This window comes from Rhineura floridana, chromosome 12 (genome assembly GCF_030035675.1).
Source record: "Rhineura floridana isolate rRhiFlo1 chromosome 12, rRhiFlo1.hap2, whole genome shotgun sequence".
Classification (NCBI taxonomy): Eukaryota; Metazoa; Chordata; class Lepidosauria; order Squamata; family Rhineuridae; genus Rhineura; species Rhineura floridana.
Genome location: NC_084491.1, coordinates 21,085,749 through 21,108,355, shown reverse-complemented (window position 1 = coordinate 21,108,355; position 22,607 = coordinate 21,085,749). Strand labels below are relative to the sequence as shown.

Genomic DNA, 22,607 nt, shown 5'->3' with positions numbered 1-22,607 from the left:
TAAATATTTGCAGCAAAAAAAAGTTTAAAACTTTTGTGACCCATAAAACGTTAGAAAAACTGCAGCAAAGAGAAACCACAGGTGACAAAAATGCTGTAAAAATTATATTATGGCCCAAACCTGGAGAGGCAAGGGTGTCCAGGGAGGTGCTGCCCCTCTCCCCATTCCAAATGTAATGATGGGCAGAGTGGGCTGCCAATGACCTTGAGAAACAATGCACACACCTCCCTCCTCCCATATTTCTGTGTGGACGCTCTTATCGAGAGGCTGCGACTGCAATCCAGTACACATTTACCTGGGTGTAAGTCCCACTGAACTCAATGGGGCTTGATTCGGAGTAGACATATAGGATTTGCACTATTAAAAAATTTAGCCTGACGCCTGAAAAATGAAAGCTAGAGGCCCTGGGGAGAATGCGGGTTCTATTCAGTCACACATCCTTAACAAGTTCAGTTTCTGTTGGAAGGGCGGGTTTTAAGGCAATTTTTTGGGGGGGCGGGGAGCTCAGTTAACACTTGCAGCGGAAGAGAAAAGTCTTCATCTCGCTCGAGCCCTAAACGGCCAGTATCAAACTCGCTGAGAAATTCCAAGCTCAGCCGTAGGGGAGAGAAAGAGAGGCAAACGGGAGGCGCTAGGTCCCCGCGGTCGCAGAGGAGTCGGAATGGCCAGGCAAGCAATCGAGGGGAGGGACGCGAATCACAGCAAGCCTAAACCGCTAAATCCAACCCAGCCCATCCGAAGTGCCGCCGCCGGACATTCCCTGCTGGCGGCGCCACCGAGCCCGGCCATGCAGCGCCCAGCCCCGGGCAAAGGGCAGGCGCTGGAGGCAGCCCAGCTCCGGGCAGGCGGCTGCGCGTCTTCGCCGTTCCTACTTTTGGGCGAGGTGTGACGGCCGGGAAGAGCCCCCAGCCCGGATCCGGGGCTCGGCGGATACTCTCCCGGTTCATGTCAGCGCTCCGACTCCGCTTCTGAAGCTGCGCCTCCTCCAAGCCTGGACCCTTCCCACTTCTCTCTCCCCGTGGCGCTCTAGATCCCGACGGCTGCTGGGCTCTTCCTAGGCTGGGGACGCGACGCAGCCCGGCTAGGATGGGCTGATGGCCTTCGGACGGTGCCGCCGCTGCCGGGAGCCGCTGCCGTCGAGGAGGATGCTCTGGCCGGCCGCCCTGCTCTTGCTGGCGGCGCTGTGGTGCTCCGGCGGAGCGCGCAGTTGCCCCGTGCAGTTGCGCGGCTGCAAGTGCGTGGGTGAGAGGTCGAAGGGGTTGGCGGCGGCCAGGAAGAGGGTGAGCTGCAGCGGCGAGGAGCTGATGGAACCGCCCGCGCCTCGGTTATTACCCAACGGCACAGTCACCCTGTGAGTAGAGCCGACGGCGGTGGGGATATCGCGCGCAGAGAGAGTAGATCTTCTGGATCAGGAAAAACGAGCCCAACCCGAGTTGTTCCCTAATCCTCCATAGTGCTGTGATTTCCCCGAGACGTTCTGGACATGCTCGGAGGCGTTCTTGTGCTCTCTTGACACGCTCAGAGGCTGTGTGGTGTAAAGCAGACGTGCTAGAGCGAGAAGTTCCTGCGGCCCCTAGTGGTTCAGTGTTCAAGTGGGGAGTCCTCCGCACCTATTTGGAGGCACACTCCTCCCCTTATCCGCAGTACAGAAGTTCTTATAGTTGGACCCCTTTGCCCTGCAAAGCTTATACTTGTCCTTATGGCTTAATTATATTGGTTTGAATTGTTACACAGAGGAAGTGATTTTTGTTATATATTGTTTCTTGCCGTTATTGTGGATTCCAAAACTACTTTTCAGTATAGGAATGCAGAAATTTATAAATTTAAAACCTGCAAATCTAAACAGCTACAGATTTTTGAAAAATGAAATGAAAGAAGCCCAGCTTCTTTCCTCTGTCTCCGACCCCAATCCTTAAATTGTTTTGGCTGGTGGAGGAGAATTTAGGGAGATCTTAAAGAAATCTTTATTTATTAAGATTATAGCAAACCCATCTGTAATTTGAACACTGGCCCTTCCAATCACAGAGGTGATGGGGAGGGGGTAGATTGTAGTTACTGAATAATATTGATGAGACCACACATTTATTTATTTATGTAATTTATTTAGAAAGCTTTTTAGATTGCTTAATCGCAAATCTCTCTGAGCAGTGTTCATAATGAAAAATATCTATTAACATAGCTAAAATCCAGAAAAGTATTCAGAAACAAAGTAATTAGCAATAAAACACAAATACAATAAGTAAAACATTTTTTAAAAATGTAGATTATGTCCATTTTCAAGGGGATGTTTCTTATGAAAGTTTTTATATGCATTAGTATCTGCTCTTTTTCTTCAAGGCAGGTATTGGCCAATGAAACAAGTATGCTGTCTTCAATGTGTTGTGCGATGTGATATATTGTTCTGCTTTACTGTTTATTGTTAATGTTGGTTTTTTGATCCTTTTGTCAAAGAAGTTTTACAGGGTCATGTTGTTATAGTAAAAACATTCAAAGAAAATGTTATTCGGGGGGAAAAAGTAGATCATTAGATTATATGTCTTGGTAGGCTTTCTGAAATAAAAGAGTTTTCAGCAGGCATCTAATGCAATATAGGTAGGGTGCCTGCCTAATGTCAATAGGAAAGGAGTTCCAAAGTTTAGGCACTTCCCTGCAGGAAAAGATCGACTCCTCATGAATGTGGAACAAACATTATACAGCAAGTTCTGCAGATGGAAGCAGTCAAAGAGGCATGTGTGGGACAATTTGTACATGTCCAAAACAGTGGGGGTGTTAGGGGGTGCCCCAGGGGCTTGAACTTAGGCTCTGTTGTGCACCCCCCCCAATCTCCTGCCCCTTTCACCTTTTAAAAAAAATTGCTTAAAGGGTGACTGGGCCCACTGTGAGACCCACATATACACATACAGAACCATCTATATAAATTAATATATGCACATTTTATGCCAATTTGTGGCATGGGCCTGTGTTCCTAGCAAGAATCCTGGGAACTGTAGTTTAAGGGTGCTGGAAATGGTAGCTCTGTGAGGGGTAGACTACAGTTCCCAGAATTCTTTAGAGAAGCCATGCACTTTAAATGCGCTTTAAATGTATAGTGTGCATGTGATCCAGGTCATGATTTTAATATCAGGTAGCACCCTTGTACAGAGTAGTATATATGCCAGGGTTAGGCCTCTGGGCACATTTTGGATTTCTGAGCAAGTGCTGTGTTGCGGCCACTCCATTCTTCTGGTCACTTCTCTTCCCTCTCCCTGCATAACCTCCCCCTCCCCATACACATCTTGCCTTTCCAAAGCGACTGGCTAAAGGTTAGATCCAGTAGAATTATTCTGAGCCTTGAAAAGCAGATGGAGCTGAAAAAAAGAACTGGGGGAAAAAGCTTTCCCAAGGGAGAAAAGGGTAATCATCCACACCATCTCCTGACCAGGGCGGTACTGGGTGCGGGGTGGATGGGCTGGCTGGCTCAGAGGCTTCATGGGTGCCAGAGGATGACCCCAAGGGTGCCCCTGTGCCCACAAGCAATGCCCACCCCTGATATGAACTGAGATGGCCCAGGTCTTTCCCCCCTGCTGACGGATGGAAACACTCAACCACAAGAGTTGAGTCTTACAGCACCTAGGCTTAAAGACTAGGAAAATGACTATGGGATAAGCTTTTGCGGACTAGACTTTATTGGATGAATAAAGCGTTATCCTAAGTTGGCAGGTATATCATACACATGGTTATGGGGGGGGGTGTATCTCTAACCAGTGAGGCAAGAGAAAAATGAAATGCAGAAAGCAAATGCTGTGTTGATTGCATGACAGCTTAAGCATAAGTGAAATCACTAATTGTTGTATAGGGGAAGTGGTGTAGCTCAATAGTAGAACATCTGCCTTGCATGCAGAAGGTCTCAGGTTCAACCCCCAGCATCTCCAGGTAGAGCTAAGAGCAGGGGTGTAGTTGTCCAGGGTCACAGGGGGTAGGAAACCCCTTTTTTGGGGGGAGCAGAGTCCCAGCAGGGTCCCTATATACAATCTCATCAGCATAAAAGTGGAACATGTGGGCTGCTGAGAAGAGTCTTCTCCCTTGGCTAACAACATGCTTCCTTGTCCTTTCATGCTGATGCAGCTAATCAGAATGAAAGGAGGTGAGTCAGTTACTGAGAATACTCTCCTCAGTAGCTAACACGTGCCTCCCCTTTCATGCTCTTTGGCTCCTAGGGTAAGTGAGAAGTGAGCTTCATGGTAAAGTGCCTTGGTTTCCCAAATCCTAGTCCCACACTCGGTTTCATTTCAGAATTCTTAAAATCAGAAGCTTTTGACAACATTTAGCCCCCAGAGGGAGAGATTTCGGGGAGGGGAGCCTATGCACACAGCAATTTAATCTGGCTTCATAATTCTGTAGTTTCAGAAGAAACAGCCCAGGGGGCATGTTTGTGGGGGGGCGTGGTGCAACTATCATGATGGGACCCTCCTCTTCTGAATTTGCCACTACACTACTGGCTTGGAGAGACTCCTGCTGGAAACCCTGGAGTGTTGCTGCCAGCCAGTGTAGACTATTCCGAGCTAGTTGGACCTAATGGTCTGTTTTGGCAGAGCCGCCCCTAGGCACCGGGAAGCGGGACGGTTGCCCCGGCCCCCGCACTTTGGGGGCCCCCTGCACTTGGCGATCTGCTCACCAGCCGGCTCCTCCCTCCCTGCCTGCTCGCCTTTGCCACGCCAGGCAGGGCGCAGCGCTCGCTCGCTTTCTTTCTCTCCACCTGGGACAGGGGCTCGCTCGCCTGCCTGCCCGCCATGTTACCAAATTCTTCCAAGCTACACAGCAAGTGGGTTGGACTGTGAAAGACCAACCCAAATTGTGTTTGAATTTTGACAACTTTGTAGGGCAGTACAGTATCTCAGAGAGGAGGTCAGGTCTCCTGCTCCCCTGGTGCATTCACTATAGCTGCCCAATTTCCCTGCTTTTTAAAGTTTGATAGAAATATCTGTGGGCTATAGGTACATTCTTAAACCGCAAGGTTTTTTGCGTATTAGTGAATATATATATAAACGTAATTGTGATTAACCAAACAGAGGGTTTTATTGTATTAACAAAACGTTTCAGCTTCCGCCTTCATCAGCTGCCAACATACAAATGCTGTTACCAAGGTGGCAGTTATAGAGCTTTGAGGAGGGAATGCTCAGAGGGGCTTCATTTGCAGAAGCTAAGTAGTGCTGGTACTGTCCTCCAGGTTCAAGCCATGTGGTGCCCATGTGTCCAGAGAGTAAATCCAAAAGTTCTCCCTTTTGGTCAATGCTGCTGGATCTGCTGGTATCTCTATCGCTGTAATGGAAAAGTCCAACAGGCTGTGACCCTCGATGTTAAAATGCTTTGCAACTGGTTGCTCCACTTTTTTTGTCAAGATTGCCGACTTGTGGTTCCTGAAGCACATGCATAGGTCACCACACACACATATATATATATATATATATAAAATTTGTAGGGTCACCATAAGTTGTAATTGACTTGAAGGCATCTAACAACAGCAAAGTCACCCTGAGCTGTGTGGGTGTGATCAGTGAATGAAGGAGGTTAGGATGCAGTGTAACTTTGTTTCCCCGACTTTGCACCCCCATCCTCCACCCCCTACCCTTTTTGCCTTTTACACTGGTCTAACTTCTGCCAGCTTAACTTCTGCCCCTTTTGCAAGAGAGGGAAAAAGGATCGGTAAGAGCAGTGGCTAGCGGGCAAAGAATGAACTCGAAATGATACAGGCCTGTTAGGTCGATTGAATGCTTTTGAACTGACACATGCCAACAGATCCCATCCCTACTCGAAACCTTTTGCATGCAAAGCATATTCTTTACCACTGGGTTATGCACCCTTCTCTCTTGTTTAAAAAAGTACTTTCCAGTGGTAGTACTGTTACAACATCTGTTACAAGATGTCCAGTGTCCTCAAAACATTTTGGAATTGTGCTCGTAGGTCACAAATGTGATTGCTCTCTCTGTGTGCTATATAGTAATAGAGCCAGTGTGGTGTAGTGGTTGTTGGACTACAACCTGGGAGACCAGGGTTCGAATCCCCACATAGCCATGAAACGCACTGGGTGACCTTGGGCCAGTCACTGCCTCTCAGCCTCATGAAAACCCTATTCATAGGATCGCCATAAGTCGGAATCGACTTGAAGGCAGTACACACACACATGCACACACACATAATAATAGTGAAGTCATGCTCTGAATGCTTATCCTTACAAATCCAAAATGGCACCATCCATGCACAACAGAGGTATCAGCAGGCTTGGGGGACCCTAACGTTTGCAGAAGTAGGAAAAGAAAATCCCTAATGTTGGAGAGACCCAAAACTAGGGATGTTGGAGAATTCTGACAAAAATGTAGAAGGAAGTGGAAATTGCTATAGTTCACATGTCTGTCTGTGGTTAGGAATGGAAATCAGTTAAGCGGATATGATTGGTATTTGTTCATGTTGTTGTTTTAAGTCTGCAGATGATAAGTCATTACTTACATTGTTTTAATGTTTCCTTTACACTGAAATGAACGATAGCTACATGACTATTTACGTAATTATCGTTTATTTCAATGTAAAGGAAATGCTAGTTACATATATATTTAGGTAACTTACACTAAATAGTGGATGGCAAGATGAATAATGTATTATCTGGCAGAAACCAAACTGCAGCGGAATGGAAACAGCGCTGATTGTGATGGATACAAGTTGGGATGGAAATAGCTGACTTCTTACATCCCTGCCTACTTCTTACATCCCTACCTAAAACAGCCCTGTGAGGACTGCACATACCCATTGGGCACAGAATGTCTGGCTTTCTCTTGGGGGGGGGTATATGAAAAACCAAGAGGAGAATGAAATGGAATGGAGTAGCCAGAATAAGGCATGGCTGCAACCTGAACAGAAGCATTCCATGTTGCAACGTTTTGTTGTGGGTCCTACTAATTTCAAATAAAGTTCATGCTTGCTCAGTGTAATACCAGGTTATTTCCCTAATGCAAAGTAGTCAGTAGGCTGCAATCCAATACATGTCTATTCAGAAGTGAGCTCCATTGGGTTCAATGGGACTTACTCCCAGGTAAGTGTGTATTGGATTGCAGCCTTAGTTGTTTCATTCAGTGTTGTTGGACTACCACTCCTATGATCCCTTGACTAGTGGCTAAGGTGGCTGGGGATGATGGGAGTTGTAGTCCAAGAACATCTGGGGCCCCAAGGTTGAAGAACAGTGGCTTAGTTTCTAAAATATCAGGTGCCAGGCTTCAGCCAATCATCTAACGTGGAAGTCCAAGCATTCTGGAAGACTTCCCCCTGCCCCCTAATTCCAGCATTTTGTGGTCACTTGATGCAGATGCTAAGAGGCATTCCGATATTACATTACATGTCTGAGGGCTGCATGCTTGCATTCAGTCTGCAGTTAAGCTCTAGCAATGTGGTTCCCAATGTTTATGAGTACAGGACCCCCTTTGTAAGCTCAAAGAATTTCATGACCCCCCCCAATTGTAATTTTAGTCCCTGTTAATTGAAAAAATGGTGCATGGCAAAATCACATCTCCAAATATCCCTTTCCATAAAAAGCTCCCTGCAAACAGGGAGGTGTTGCTTTCTTTTTTTAATGCAAAGGTCCAATCAAATTGGGATCCCCTCTCTCCCCGACAGTCTGGAGATGTACAGTCTTGTCTCCCAGCACCAGTGGTTTACAGTGTTGGGCTAAGATCTAGGTTCAAATCCCCACCCAGCCATGAAGTCCACTGGGTGACCTTGGACCCGACACTGTTTCTTAGCCTGACCTATCTCATAGGGTTGATATAAGGATAAAGTGGAAAGGGGGGGGACCATGTGTACCTCCTTGAGAACTTGGAGGAAAGGTGGAATATAAATGCAATAATAATTAAATAAATACATTTCAGCTGTGGTGTGTGGACCCCAGCCTCAGCCAACCTGCTGGGCTTTTTAAAAATCATCATCATCTTCAAGAAGCAGCAATGTGGTAGAAGCAGCAATGTGGGGATGCTAGATTGTGAAGACAAAAGGGTGGATAGGTTGAGGAGAGGGGGTTAGTGCTTTTAGGCCTTGGGATGATCATCAGAACTGATAACTTGGTTAGCGTGCACTTGGGGAATGAGAATGGAGCAGATCAGTGCGCATACACACAAAGACTCCTGCTTTGAGTTTACAAATCACGTGAAGTATTAGTTCCCTTCTATTCAGCACTGGTTAGGCCTCATCTTGAATACTGCATCCAGTTCTGGTCTCCGCACTTCAAGAAGAATGCAGACAAACTGGAACAGGTTCAGAGGAGGGCAACAAGGATGATCAGGGGGCTGGAAACAAAGCCCTGTGAGGAGAGACTGAAAGAACTGGGCATGTTTAGCCTGGAGAAGAGAAGACTGAGGGGAGATATGATAGCACTCTTCCAGTACATGAAAGGTTGTCACACAGAGGAGGGCCGGGATCTCTTCTCGATTGTCCCAGAGTTCAGGACATGGGATAATGGGCTCAAGTTGCAGGAAGCCAGATTTCGATTGAACATTGGGAAAACCTTCCTAACTGTTAGAGCCATACGACAATTACCTAGAGCGGTAGTGGGCTCTCTGACACTGGAGGCATTCAAGAGGCAGCTGGACAGCCATCTGTCGGGAATGCTTTGATTTGGATTCCTGCATTGAGCAGGGGGTTGAACTTGATGGCCTTATAGGCCCCTTCCATGATTCTGTGCAAGCATCTGCAGGCATGTGTGTATTTGGGCACATGGGAGGGGGGAAACCCTCAACAGCTGCAGCATCTTGGAAAGGGAGGGGCAGAATGTTGGTGGAAGAAAGGGGGGACACTGACACACACTTAACCTCAGAGATGGGGGGCGAGCAAGTCCTGAGTTTCCTCACTGCTCCTTGGTTCCATCTGGGCTAAAGGTGAGATGAGGGCTGCATCACAAATAAGAATAATTTTTGAAAGGAGGTGGCAGCGAAGTAGGAGTCAAGAAAGGCAGGCTGGCTGTCAGGAAGGTAGGGGGAAAGCAGCCTTTCCTTGCAGCCTTGCTTCTTGTTGCTTCACAAAAAGCCCTCTCCTCTCATTCTGAGCCCTCTTCTTCCTGGTAGTACCTCCCTTAGCCTCCTTTGGCATCTGTCATGTGTGGTATAGGCAGATGCCTGCCCTTGGCGCGCCTGAAAGATGCTCTGGCACTTCAGCAAAGTCCTCCCCTCTTGTTTAGGGCAAGGGGAAGGTGTCATCTGCAGTGGCAGTGGGGAGCAGACAGAGTCGAGGTAGTGAAGACTTTTTTAAAAAAAATAATAATTCATTGCTTTACTGTTCACGGTCCCCTCTGGATTACTTTGCGCATGCCCCCCGGGGGTCACAACCCCCAGGTTAGGAACCACTGCTCTAGCTGAACCATAACAGGTGTGGGGCAGGATTGTAAAAAAACTCTTAGCTGTGTCTAAGTGGACTGTCATCCTGGATACTTGCAAGTTGCCATCAGTGTGGGATAGTGAACTGAGACCCTGTGACACTGTGTATTGTATGAATGTGGTGTGCCTAGTCCTTGGACACTTCCGATTGGACAAGCCAAGTGGTATTGGACAAAGCACATAACATAATTGGAGGTTTTTAAACGTGCATTTTCTTACATTTATATCCTGCTTTTCTTCCACTGTGGAACTCAAGGAGCTGAGGGGGCATTGTCTTTTTGTCTACATGAGGATAAGTGTTCTGAGAATGAGGTCAGAACTAGTATGTTTTGTTTTATTTTATAAATTTATAAAATGCCCTTCACCCAAAAATGGATTTCAGGGTAGGCTGCAAAGAAACTGAAATTAATTGTTCTTTAGTTATTAGAATTTAAGAACACCTGGTGGATAAGAAAAGCTCAAGAAATCCAGCATTTTGCAGATGCTCATGATATAAGGGGCTTTTTTAATGCCACAAAGGCCATCTATAGAGCAACAAATTATGGTACTAATCCCTTACATTCAACAAAACGTAAGGATAAAGAGTCTATTGCATTACCACGACCTCCTTAATGATAACTCTATTGTTCCTGGTGAGGTTTTCTCGCAAATTCTACAGCAACAAACTAGAGACAAGCTTGCAGTATCCCCTAATTTGGATGAAGTCAGTAAAGCAGAGCTTGGAAGATTACTTTAAAAAAGTAATAAATTACAGTTACAATTACATGGCCCAAAAAGTAGTAATTACCGTTACAATTACAGTTGCTCTGAAAGTGACCGATTACTTTACAATTTTGCAAAAGTAATCACTACAATTACATTTCAGTTAACTTAAAAAAAAAAAAACGCTTACAAGGTGCTGGCCTTGGCTGCTGCACATCTAAGTAGCCTAAAACAACATTAAAAATAAACACTCACATACCGAGGTAGTAGAATAATTCTTTTTATCCATAAGATAGCAATGGTGGTCTCTCCACTGGTAAGAGAGGTGAGGAGAGAGGCAGAGGCCACTACTCATCTTTGCACGTCAAACCAAGTGAACCCCCCCCCTACTCAGCCAGCAAGCATAATCTCCCAGACCCTGCCCCGCCACCAACTAAGGGACACTCACTCAAGCAAACATTTTCCCCTAAGATGCAAAAAAGTTAAAATACTGCAAATTCAGCTCAGTAGTCAGAGTGGTGGAGGCCACTGTTTGCCAAGTGCAAACACAGTATATTCTCTCTCTCTCACACACACCCACCCACCCACCCACCCACACACACACACACACACACACACACACGTCATCTTTCACCTCCACAGTTCTTTATCTCCATTCTGCTGCTGCTGCCTCCTTCTCCTCCTTTATCCATCTTCTTGCCCTCCAGCTCCTTCCCCCCCACTCCATTTTTCATCACCACCACCCATTTTTTAAACAATTATTTTCTCCACTCCACCCCGTCTCACTCCCCACCTGCTCCCCACCCACAGAGCATGACGGAAGAGCGATGCTGCACAGAAGCCCAGTTTGAGGCCCATGATTTTCATCCACAAATTAGAGGAGCAGAAGACTTCCCCTGCTCCTCCCCCCAAGTAATGCCCAAAAGTAATGCTGGAAACATTACAATTACTCCTCAAAAATAATAAAATTACTCCTAGTTCTATTACAATCAAAATGTAAAGGAATTACCCACTCGTTCCTCAAAAAAGTAATGAATTACTTGTGACAAATTACTTCCAAGCTCTGCAGTAAAGCCATTAATCAAATGAAGAACAACAAAGCTAGTGGACCTGATGGGATTCCTGCTGGAGTCTTTAAAGAAGGTGGGTTACACAACAACTTCATAAGCTCATCGAAAAAATCTGGATGAGGGAGGAGATCCCGGAAGTCTTTAGGGACACCATAATTATAATTCTTTTTAAGAAGGGTGATAGAACAGATTGTGGGAACTATTGAGGCATTTCTGTTTTTGCTACTGCAGGTAAAAGCCTTGCAAGGATCTTTGCAAATCGCCTGTTACCTATTTCAGAAGATATCCTCCCCGGATATTTACTGCTGAAGCTTTTTTCTTCTGTTGTCTTTATTTTATAAGATGTTGTGGATTTTGATATAAAGCCATATAGGAAGTCATTGAATCCAAATGCGGTGTATAAATGTTTTAGAAAATGAACAGGTCATAGTTACAGATCATGGCATACAGGTTTGAGAGTCGGACTGTGACTTGGAAGACCAGGATTCAAATCTCTCAATCATGGGTGACCTTGGGCCAGTCACTGTCTCTCAGCCTATCCTACCTCACAGGGTTGTTGTGAGGATAAAATTAGGAAGGGAGAACCTTGTTTGTATGCCATCTTGAGCTCCTTGGGTGGAAGTTGGGATATCCATGTAGTGATAAACGATGACGACAACATCCGGGTAGTAAAGCTGCAACAACAATAGCAGCACCAACAAGCGAGCGATAAGATTGTAATCTCCACTTATCTGGAAGTAAGCCCCATTGAATTCTATGAAGAGAGAGAATTCAACACTGTAAGACTGCAAGGGCCAGGAGCATGCATACAACTGGGCTGAGCTTCGAAGTTGCCCTTTTATGGCTTAAAATATTTTCTGCCCCTCTTTGAAACTTGATGATGGCATGTAATGAACGTTAGAGGCACTACCCAACAAAAGCAGTTAACGTCTTACTTCCTCCTGCCGAAATGAAGAAGGCGGTGAGTCCATCAGCTTTCATTAGAAAAACAAAACGTTAACCTTTTGTGCCAATTTTCCTTTAATGAAGGGAAATTATGCCAGTGAGTTCTTATGTGCCTATTTTTCAATCTCTTTGCAACCTTCAAGGAAATATCAGAGCTGAATTTTGGCTCCATGATGGGGGACTCAGCGTGATATGCATAAAGTTAATACTTTGCACTCAGGACTGGGTCTTGTAAAGGGGTCGAGGAAGCATTCCTAGTTTTCTGCTCTACTAATGAGACTTCAGGATTACATAACAAACAGTGCAGTTCTATTTATTGGTCTACTCGAAGGCACTAAGTTCAGCAGGGCTTAAAGCTAGTAATAGAATTGCAGCCTAAATACCCGAGCTAAATCTATGATGTTGGATCGTCAGGACTTCTAAAGGCCCATTCTGTAGTGCAGGGATGAGGAAATTTGTGGCTATCCATGTTTTGCAGGGCTACAGATAGGGATGGGGGGGAAATTCGATTCAATTCTCATGTAAAGGTGAACTTCCCTAATTTGCATTTCCTGACACAATACACCAACCGAAACACAGACATCCTTTGAAATTCAGCCTTCTCCAAATTTTGCGATGTAGGTCTCCAGCCAAGTAATATGTACAAATATGCATATGCTGGGATAAAATGTGCATATAAATGCATATATTAGTGCAAATAACATACAAAAATGCACTATATTAGGGGAATATAATGTGAGAAAATGTGTGGATTAGGCAAAAGTGCATACAAAAGTGTGCATATGAGGAGAAATTAACATTAAAATGCTGATGAATTTTCACAAGGACTTTACAATAAAATGCAAATTGATGTGGAAATGCAGAGAACTGGACTGGAGTTTTGAAAAATGAGAATCCGAGAGAAACCGAAATTGTCAGAATTGCGTGACCCTGGCTACAACTCCCATCCTCTTCGACCATTGGCCATGTTGGCAGGAGCTGATGGGAGTTGGAGTCCAACATCTGGAAGGTCACAGATTCCCCATCTCTGCTGTAACCCATAAGACTGATACAGGATGCTCTCCAGGGCCAGATCAAATATAAAATGTAGTTAATAATAGAGGTAAATCGCAGCCCCCTGCATCGTTTCTGAGCTTAGAACATTTTGGCCAGACAGCAGCTATTCAAAATCTAAGACATTTCCCTCCGATTGTGTGTTTATTCTGGTATTCAAGTTCATTTCCGGTTCCTACTTTTTATTGCTGCTTTACTTCTCAGCTTGGCTTGGTTTTCCAAAGGAGGTTTTTCTTTTTGTTTTAATCCTTGCTTGTTGTGAGCAGTCCGTGGAAATTTTGTTTAGCTTACAGTCCAAAAGTATGATGTGTGTCCTTGTCCTCTGAAGCGCATTTATGATAATGGGCTTCAGGATGTGTGAGAACATGAATGACCAGAGTTTGTGTGGAGATCTGTCCTGAAAATGGAGCTGAGTTGAAATTGTGGATGAACAAATAGCCTTTTTTTTTCTGGTTTGTGATATATTCTATTCTGTTTCCACAATTATCAGCATTGTGTTGTTTGTTTTAACCTGCACAAAAATCAGTACTTAAATAGGCATTTCTAAACATATTTTTTCCTCTCAAAATACACATTTCTAAATGTCTTTTTAAAGTTTTTGACCTAAGAACGGTCTTAGGACATGCAGGAAATGCAAATTCGTTCCCATCACATGTTGGTGCAGGAGGTGCTAATTGGAATGTGCAAAGTTCGAATTCCTCAAGCATCTCTCCAAAGTGCTTTCAGAGTTTGAAAGCATCTTTGAAAGGCTGATAATGTCTGCCCGGTGCACGTCTGGCCTGGAAGTTTCCTTCCTGCGTTCATAGGAACTTGCCTTATACTGAGTCAGACCGTTGGTTCATCTCCCCCAGTATTGTCTACACTGACTGGCAGCAGCTCCCTAGGGTTTCAGGCAGGAGTCTCTCCCAGACCTACCTGGAGATGCCGGGGATTGAACCTGGGACCTTCTGCATGCAAGGCAGATGCTCTACCACTGAGCTACGGCCAGGTAGGTGTATTATAAACTTACAACTCACTGTAAGTTTGAGAAGCTTAAATTTGCTTCTGTGTCCCCTTCATTCCCCCCCAATGATTTATTCTCTCCCCCATTCTTATATTCTGCTTTATGTCAAATACATCCCAAAGCAGTTTCCATAAAAATGCAAGAACAAAACGAATAAAAATACAGTTAAAATGTGTACAATAATTCATAACAGTTACATCCTGGTCCACTATTGATATGTATAGGACAGCCATTGATAGATCCCTTTCTTCTCCATGAATTTGCCTAATCTCCTTTGAAAGTCATCTAGGCCACTGCTGGCTATTTGCCAGCTGTGTCTCTTGGGGGGGGGGAAGGAAGGAACTTGGTCTTCCTATAGCCTTGGTGATTTGCTATGGCAGGAAGCAGTTGTCTGGAGGAGTCCACAGAGGGCCTTACCATTTCAAGCACAGAGTGATGGCAGGATATGTCACAGGTGGCCCAATCCTGGCTCAGTCCTCTTGCGGCAGAGCTCTGAGGGCAGCACTTGTTGCCTTTCAGGATCAAACCTTTATCTTTCTACAGGCGGCCCAGTGCATTTTCCAGGTCTGAGCCCAGCTTTGGGGGTGGGGTGGGCTTGGTCCAGGAGGCTTAACAGCTGTTGCTAATTTCTGAGTCAGCCACGCATCTGCAGGTTCATGACACTGGCTAAGGCTAGATATTCTCTGTGCTTTTTTATTGTTAAAAAAATGATTTATTTCCCTTTCCAAACACATAGATGTTTGAAAAGGATGCCTTTAAAAAAGAAAAAGAAAAAAAGATCAGCAGCCAAAAAATCTGTGCAGGAGACCTAAAAAAGTCTCTTTGTTATATGGTTTGTGTTTGTCTTTAGATTAATGGAAGATAGGCATACTACTCTAATTTTTCTAAACTTGGATTACATGCTAAGGTTGTAAGAAGAGCCCAGCTGGATCAGACCTAAAAGTCCAGCGTCCTGTTTCACGCAATGGCCAGCAAAAGCGAGATGTTTTTTGAGAGGCCCAGTAGCACGTAGCCACACTGATTTCCCCACACGTAGCCACACTGATTTCCCCACAAGGCAATTGGTATTCAGTGGTAAACTGCCTCTGAGCCTGGAGGCTCCATTTAGCTATTGTGGCTAAGAACCACTGATAGGCCTGTCCTCCTTAAACTTGTCTAGTCCCCTTTTAAAGTGATCTGAGCTCTGGCCATCAAATCCTTTGCCTCTGAATTCCACCAGCTAGTTATGGGCTATGTGCCATGTGAAAAAGTATATGCTGGGTCTCCAGGCAATTTTGTATATCCTGAATTACCGTCCAATCATCGAATGACCTCAAGTTCTAGGGCAGCAATGTGGAACCTCCAGCCTGTGGGCCTAATCAGGCCCACCGGGCCTTCCGATTTGGACAAGCCACGCATGCCTGCCCTACATAGGTCATCATACATGAGGTCAAGCCAACAACAACCATGCGTTCAAGTTGGCTAGCAATTGTGTCTTGTTAGGGAGGAACAAACCCCTGTCCTTGGCTTGGTTGTAATGGGCAGTCAAGGCTTCCTGGCTTGTTTATGCCAGGGGAGGGGGCAAAGTGGGAGCTATTGTGCACCAGTATGCTGCTCACTACAGATAAACCATGATAAGCCAGAGTGTCTTTTCCCCAAAAACATTAATTTTTTTATTTAAAAATACACATACAGGGTTTCACGTACAATCTGAGTTTCAAATGCCAGTTTCTGGGGGATCATAAAAGAGGGCTAGTTAAAGAGTGTATACCAAAGCAAGAAAGGAAAAACTAAATCTAAATATCAGATTACATTTTCAAATCAGCATCATGGAAGATGATCAGACCAAAAAGGCCGGTGGGTGTTTGGAAGTCTGCTAGTACAGCCAAGATGAGTGAGGTAAGTGAGGAAGGGCCACCAAGTGAAGTCAAATGAATCAGACCTAATTAAGCGTTTACTGAGTCTCCTCTGTTGGGGCAACGTTTCTTGCAATGCAGGAGTCCAAACTGTACTCCACCAGCCATCCAAGATAAAGATAGTGCTATGATTCCAGTGCTGGGCTATTTCCATTTCAACCATTTCCAGAAGGAACAGAAGCAAATTCTTATAGGATATCCGGCTGAAGCCCTCGGGAAAGATAGAGACAGGGACTTGGTGGGATTTTCTGGCATACTGTTGAAGAGATTCCATTATACATATTTTTAATCCAGAAGGAGTGTACTATCAGAAGGTCTTTATTAATTTCTGGTATTTCTCACCTGTCCTTCACCCTGAGGTCCTGGGGCGGGTTACATAAACTAGAATACAATGGCAAAACAATGAATAACCAACAAACTATAAAACAACAATAAAAGCATACAACTGATAAAGCATCAACAGGGAGGACAACTAAAATTCATGCTTCACTTCCAAAGGCCAGGACAAACAGGTGCATCTTAAGCAGCTGATGGAAGATGTAAAGTGTCAGTGGCAGCCTCAATTCTGTGCGGAGAGAGTTCCACAGCTTTGGGGTCTCCTCAGAGAAGGCCTCGTCACGAGCCACTACCATCCAGACCTTTGAAGGTGGTGACGCTATCAACAAGGGCCCCTCCACTGATCTCTATGACCAATTGAACACTAAGAGAGGGAAGCTTATGCTAACGTAAGCACCTCGAATGGGGCTCAGTGGAGATGGTTCAGGACAGGCGTAATATGGATCCTTGCAGCCAGGCCAGACATAATCTTGGCTGCTGCATTCTGCTCCAGTTCCAGCCTTTGAACTGTCTTCAAGGGCAGCTCGGCTCCAGGTAGAGCACTTTGCAGTAGTCCAGTCTGGAGTTTACCAGAGCCTTACGTACAGTGACCAAGTCATCTCTGTCCAGGTGGGGTCTGTAGTTGGCAAACTAGCTGTAGATGGAAGCAGGCATATACTAGGGTACAGTGTGCATAAAAAAGTCACTCCCTCTCAGCCTAACGTAGCTCACAGGGTTGTTGTGGAGACTACATGAGGCAGAGGACCATGTACACCACCTTAAACTCCTTGGAGAAAAGGTGGGATATAAATGAAATAAATAAGTAAATAAAATGCATATTGGTGAAAAATAGCATGCAAAAATGCATTGAATTAGGGGAAATTGTGTTGCAAAAATGTGTATATTACATCCAAAAAAATTGCATATTAGGAGAAATTGGCGCTAAAATGCTGATGAAACGTCATGAGGATTTTCTTTTTAAAAAATTGCAAGTTGATTTGGAAATGTGGAGAAAGATCGGAAAAATGAGAAATGGAGAAAAACTGAAGTTGACAGATTAATCTGTCCCTGCTTCTAACTACCTGTCCGTTAAGCCAATTCCTCCTTTCAATCTCATTCCAAAAATCCCTTTTGCAAATCTTTCCTCTTGATTCTCATAGCCTTTCCTGTTTTGGCTCCATCCATTGCTATCAGTTGCCAGATGTCTGTGGGCCATGTCTGTGTTATGTAGCGCAGTGATCATACTCTTGGCACGACATTCTGTACTGCAGTATTATCCAGTAAAAACAAAAGTCTATAAATGTTTTAGGTTTTATGCATATAGTCCCCCTCTAGCATCTGGTGTTGGCTACTTCTGGAGGCCGAATTTGTAGTCCCATCAAGCGAACCTCTCTCTATATTCTTTCTGTATGTTACACAGGAAGCTACCTTATTCTCAAGCAGACCATTGGTCTATCTAGCTCAGTATAGTCTGCACTGACTGGCAGCAGCTCTCCAGGGTTTCAGATGGGATCTTTTCTAGCCCTACCTGGAGATGCCGGGGATTGAACCTGGGACCTTCTGCATGCAAGGCAGATGGTCTTCCACTGAGCTACAGCCCTTCCCCAAGCACAGTTTGTGTCTGTAGTAATCTGTCCTAAGTCTTTGGATCCCTGCACTTTTAAGTAAGCTGTGGTTAGAGGAGGGATGGGGGAACCTTTTTCAGCCCAAGGGCCGCATTCCCTCATGGGCAGCCTTCGAGGAGCCACATGTCGGGGGCGGGCAGAGGCAGATGTGGGCAGAGCAATAGATGTATCTCTTACTTTTGCATAGTAGATGATATTCCAGCCAGGGATTGAATGATTTGTCAATTTCTGCATTATTTGGGAGAGATTGCTTGCAAACAATGGGTACGTTAGTCAAAACTGCATACAAAAAGGTATTTATTAGGAGAAATTCCCACTGAAATGCTGAAGAATTTTCATGAGGATTTTTTAAAAAAAATCACAAATTGCTGCAAAAATGTGGAGAACTGAATTTCAGATTGGAAAAATGAGAAATTGAGATAACTGAAACTGACAGATCCTTCCATCCCTAGCAGGTAATCACAGGCTCAGGTCCTGCTTGCAGGCTTCCCACAGGTATCTGGTTGGCCACTGTAATGCTGGGCTAGGGGCTTATCCACATGGGAGCATTATTTCATACTAAAGATACTGTTTTTATCTCCATTTTCTATTTCCATCATGCAAAGTAAGGGCTCAATGCCAGCTGCAAACGCAGTGTTTTCTATTCACACTGAGAGGAAGGATCAATCATGCAGTTTCCTAATGACCATGCCCGCTAACATTTCCACTCCCTCTGGTTACCTGGCAACCGAGCATGCTCAGTTTGTTCTACCAGTTATTTTCATTTAAAAACACCTTGCAAGTGCGATTATTTGTATTTTCACTGGTACAATATAGCTGAAATACAAATCTTTGTTTGAGCAGTGTTATGCTTTTGCACACAGGTTAGGGGGAAAAGAAAAACAAGGCACCGTTTGCAGCAACATTTTTTTAAAAGAAGGCTTGCAAAATGGGAGAGAGCAACCAGAAGTTGCTCTTCAGCCCACAGGAAATGAAACAAAAGAAGGGAGAAGAAGGGAGTGGCTGTGGAGAGGGGAACAATTGACACACCCACCTAAAAGCATCGGAGCACTGCATCTGCAAGCGCTAGAGATACAGAGTAAAGACATTTTTTTCTTCCATTTTTGTATTATCTGTGGATTGGGTTAGTATGGATCTATGGGGGGGAAACTGCATGATAGCTTCTGTTTGCTGGTAACATCATGTGAACCATGTGAATTAAATCTGTGAGCAGCACCAAACACGCGCTAAATCACTGTGTAGATGAGCCCTCGATGGGCCATTGGCCTGATCCAGCAGGGTTCTTCTCATGTTAACTGACAGAGTGGACCTATCCAGAGCTGACACAGCATCAGTCTTGGCCTGGCTTGTCAGGCAACCTTGATGTCTGTCTGCAGTTGCTGCGAGGTGGCAGGACCTATCTGGGCATGTATTAACAAGGTTTTAATTCCACCCTTCCCTGGCTGACCTCTGTGCTAATAGCTTAATGGAAAAAGTACTGTACTCCTAACAAGAGACAGATAGCTGTATAAGGTCGTAGCCAGCCGTGCTGTCTGTCACGCAGGAGTCCAAACCTCTTCCAGATGTGGAATTTCTTGAGCGAGGCCTCATTTATGCACGCAGCGTGATTGCTCTGAAATTGCATATTGTCTAAGAGGGGGTAGGTGGTGGTGAGCGAGAAAGAGAAAAGAATATAGAGTTTCAGCTTATGACCAATTTCCAGGTCTATTTGAACTCTTCACTGTGAGGCCTGTTTTGTTCTGTGTCTTTCTCTTGCCTGATCCATTCTTGTCAAGTTTCCAGCAGTTTCTTTGTTTACGAAGGGGTGGAGGAGAGGGGAAAAAATAGGAATTGGTTTTCACAAACCTTGAGATACTCTGGATGATCGAGTGCCCGCAACTATGGCCAGGATGGAGGATCAGTGTAACATTTTGTGTGCCAGAGTGAGTTTGTCTCCGAGGGTTTGTTCTTCTGAAGCTGACGGTAGGGATGGGAGTGAAACTCTATTCAGTTCGCCTGCCTAATCCGCACTTTCACAAACAATACGAGAACCAACACAGGCATCGACTGAATTTTGCAATTCAGCAAAGTAATGTGTACAAAAAATATAGATGCTGCAATAAGGTGTGCATAAAAAGGCGTATAGTAGTGAAAATAACATATAAAATGCATTATATTTGGGGAAATTGCTCTGCAAAAACGTGTATATTAATATATATATATATATTAGGAGAAATTTCACACTAAAATGCTGATGAATTTTCATGAGGACTGTTTTTTTAAAATTGCGAGTGCTGTAGAAGTGTGGAGAACTGAATTTAAGGTCGGAAAAATGAGAAAGTGGGAGAACCTGAAACTGAGAGATTTGCCCATTCCTAGCTAATGCTCGCTGGAGTCCATGCAGCTTTGGGTGCCCAACTATGTGTTTAAAAGAGGGAAATGACCGGAGATGGTGCTTACATGGACAGAATCCCTTTAGGTCAGTGGTGCTTAACCTTTTTTGGGTCATAGACTCCTTTGAAAATCTTATGAAAGCTATGGACCTCCATAAATAATTTTTTGAAAATAAAAAACAATTATTGCATTGGAAACTGTTTGGGGTTTTTTTCCGCATGGTTTGCAGACCCTCTGAAGCCCAGCCATGGAGCCTCTAGGTGTTCATGGACCACAAGTCAATAACCCTGATGCAAATTGTAGAGCATAGGATGTTTCTGTCTGTGAAATGGGCCCAGCTTTGTGTTTCCCCCAGTATTTTGAAGTGAGTTATCCAATGTGAGCTTATTCTCGGCGGGGCTGTCTCAATCATTGCACTTAGAGCAGGGTTGGGGAACCAGTATTGCTAGTTTTAATGATGTAGAAATGTTTGATTGGGGTGTTTTGAAATGTTATCTGTTGTATTTAAGTGAACTGCTTTGGGAATTTGCATTTTTTTAAAAAAAAATCCTCATGAAAATCCTTTAGCATTTTAGTGCAAATTTCTCCGAACACGTTTTTGCAAGCAATTTCTCCTAATATCATGTATTAGTTGTATGTTATTTTCACTCTCCCCTGACGCATGCATTTTTGGAAACATTGGTTGGTTGGAGAACTGCATTGCAAAATTTGGAGAAGTGCGTATTTTGAAGGATGGCGGCGTTTCAGTTCTCATAATGTTTTGGAAAGTGCAAATTTGATAGATTCAGCATGAAATGTGAACTGAATCAAATTTCTTCCCCATCCTTAGTACTAGCATATTATATTTTTTTTAAAAAAATGCCTTTGATGCTCCTAATTAAATTAAACCAGAGATGAGAAAACTCAGGCCCAGGGGCCAAATGTGGCCCTTTAGGCCTATTAGGCCCTTGGGAGTCTCTCTACGCCACTCCCCTCAATGGCCCTGCTTCACACTCTCTTTGAGTGTTTTTTGCCTGGCTGGAATGTCATTGAACTCTAGCAATGCCTCAGGGCCAGCTCCAGGAATGTGAGGGCCCTCGGGCATCAGCTTGCCCTGGCCCCCCGGTGGGTGGGTGTGCGCACGTGTGCATATGCGCACCTGCGCGGCTCCCCACATGTCTAGTCTTTACCATTGCCTTTAATGAAGATGGCGGCCATGGTTTCCCTAAGGGGAATGAAGCCTCCACCGCTATCTTTGTTGATGGCACACGTGCGTGCTACGCGTGCACATCTCTGCCATCAACTAAGATGGGAAGCTGCGTCCGCCAACTTCATTAAGGGCAATGCTAAAAAGCCGGCTGACAGATAACGGGGGTGGCACGGATCATGGAAGGGGAGCAGAGGACCCCTCAGGGGCTCCTGTAGCTCCGGGGCCCTCAGGCCAGTGCCCAACCTGGCGGCCCTTTAGAACTGGCCCTGCAATGCCTCTTGCTCTCCTAGATGGAGGCTAAAGAGAGGACTGTGTGAGTGGGTGTAGAAAGTAGTCTACCTTACAGGGATAAAATTTGCACTTGTTGCTCCATCCAGTTTTGCCTTTGGCCTCACTTACCAATGGCATGTGACCCCGGGGAGGTTGCCCAGAAAAGAGTGTGGCCCTCAGGCTAGAAATAGTTCCTCACCTCTGACCTAAATCGTACATTGGGAAGAAGGAGCCAATTTCCTTCCAGATCTTTCCCCTCCAGCAATTTTAGTGGATTGCAACAAAAAGTGGTTTTTCTCTGTGCTCTAAGAGCCAGTCTGTGGTAGAGGAGGGATTAGATTCCTGACCGGCTGTATCCAGGGAGGGTAGGGAGCTAGCATGTCAGAAGACAAGAGCTGGTTTAGGAAAATCCCTGCGTCATTTGTGCCATGAGAACTGGGCAGTGTGAATCCTGGCACACACACACACCAAAAATCTGGTGCATTCTTAGAACAGGAGCCACAAGTAGCCACATAATGGTTGCAAGCCTCAAGCAACTGTCCAGGGGTGCTTTAAAAATATTGTAAGTCAGTTTCGCTTCATGAAATGGTTGCATTGAGCCACTTGCAAATAATGCGTGCCTTGCTTCCGATGTAGGGATTGGTTAAGAAGCAGAAAGCAGAGAGTAGGAATAAACGGTCAGTTCTCCCAATGGAGGGCTGTAGAAAGTGGAGTCCCTCAAGGATCGGTATTGGGACCTGTACTTTTCAACTTGTTCATTAATGACCTAGAATTAGGA

General features: G+C 44.9%; 1 protein-coding gene across 1 annotated transcript in view; it reads left to right on the top strand.

Moving 5' to 3' along the window:
- The first annotated feature begins 533 nt into the window (after window positions 1-533).
- The window catches only part of ADGRA2 (adhesion G protein-coupled receptor A2), a 139,835-nt gene continuing 117,761 nt past the window's right edge, over window positions 534-22,607 (top strand). The window contains exon 1 of the mRNA XM_061593480.1: window positions 534-1,351. Within this exon, the coding sequence (XP_061449464.1) occupies window positions 1,095-1,351 (257 nt within the window). The 5' untranslated portion in view covers window positions 534-1,094. The remainder of the gene's footprint in view (window positions 1,352-22,607) is intronic.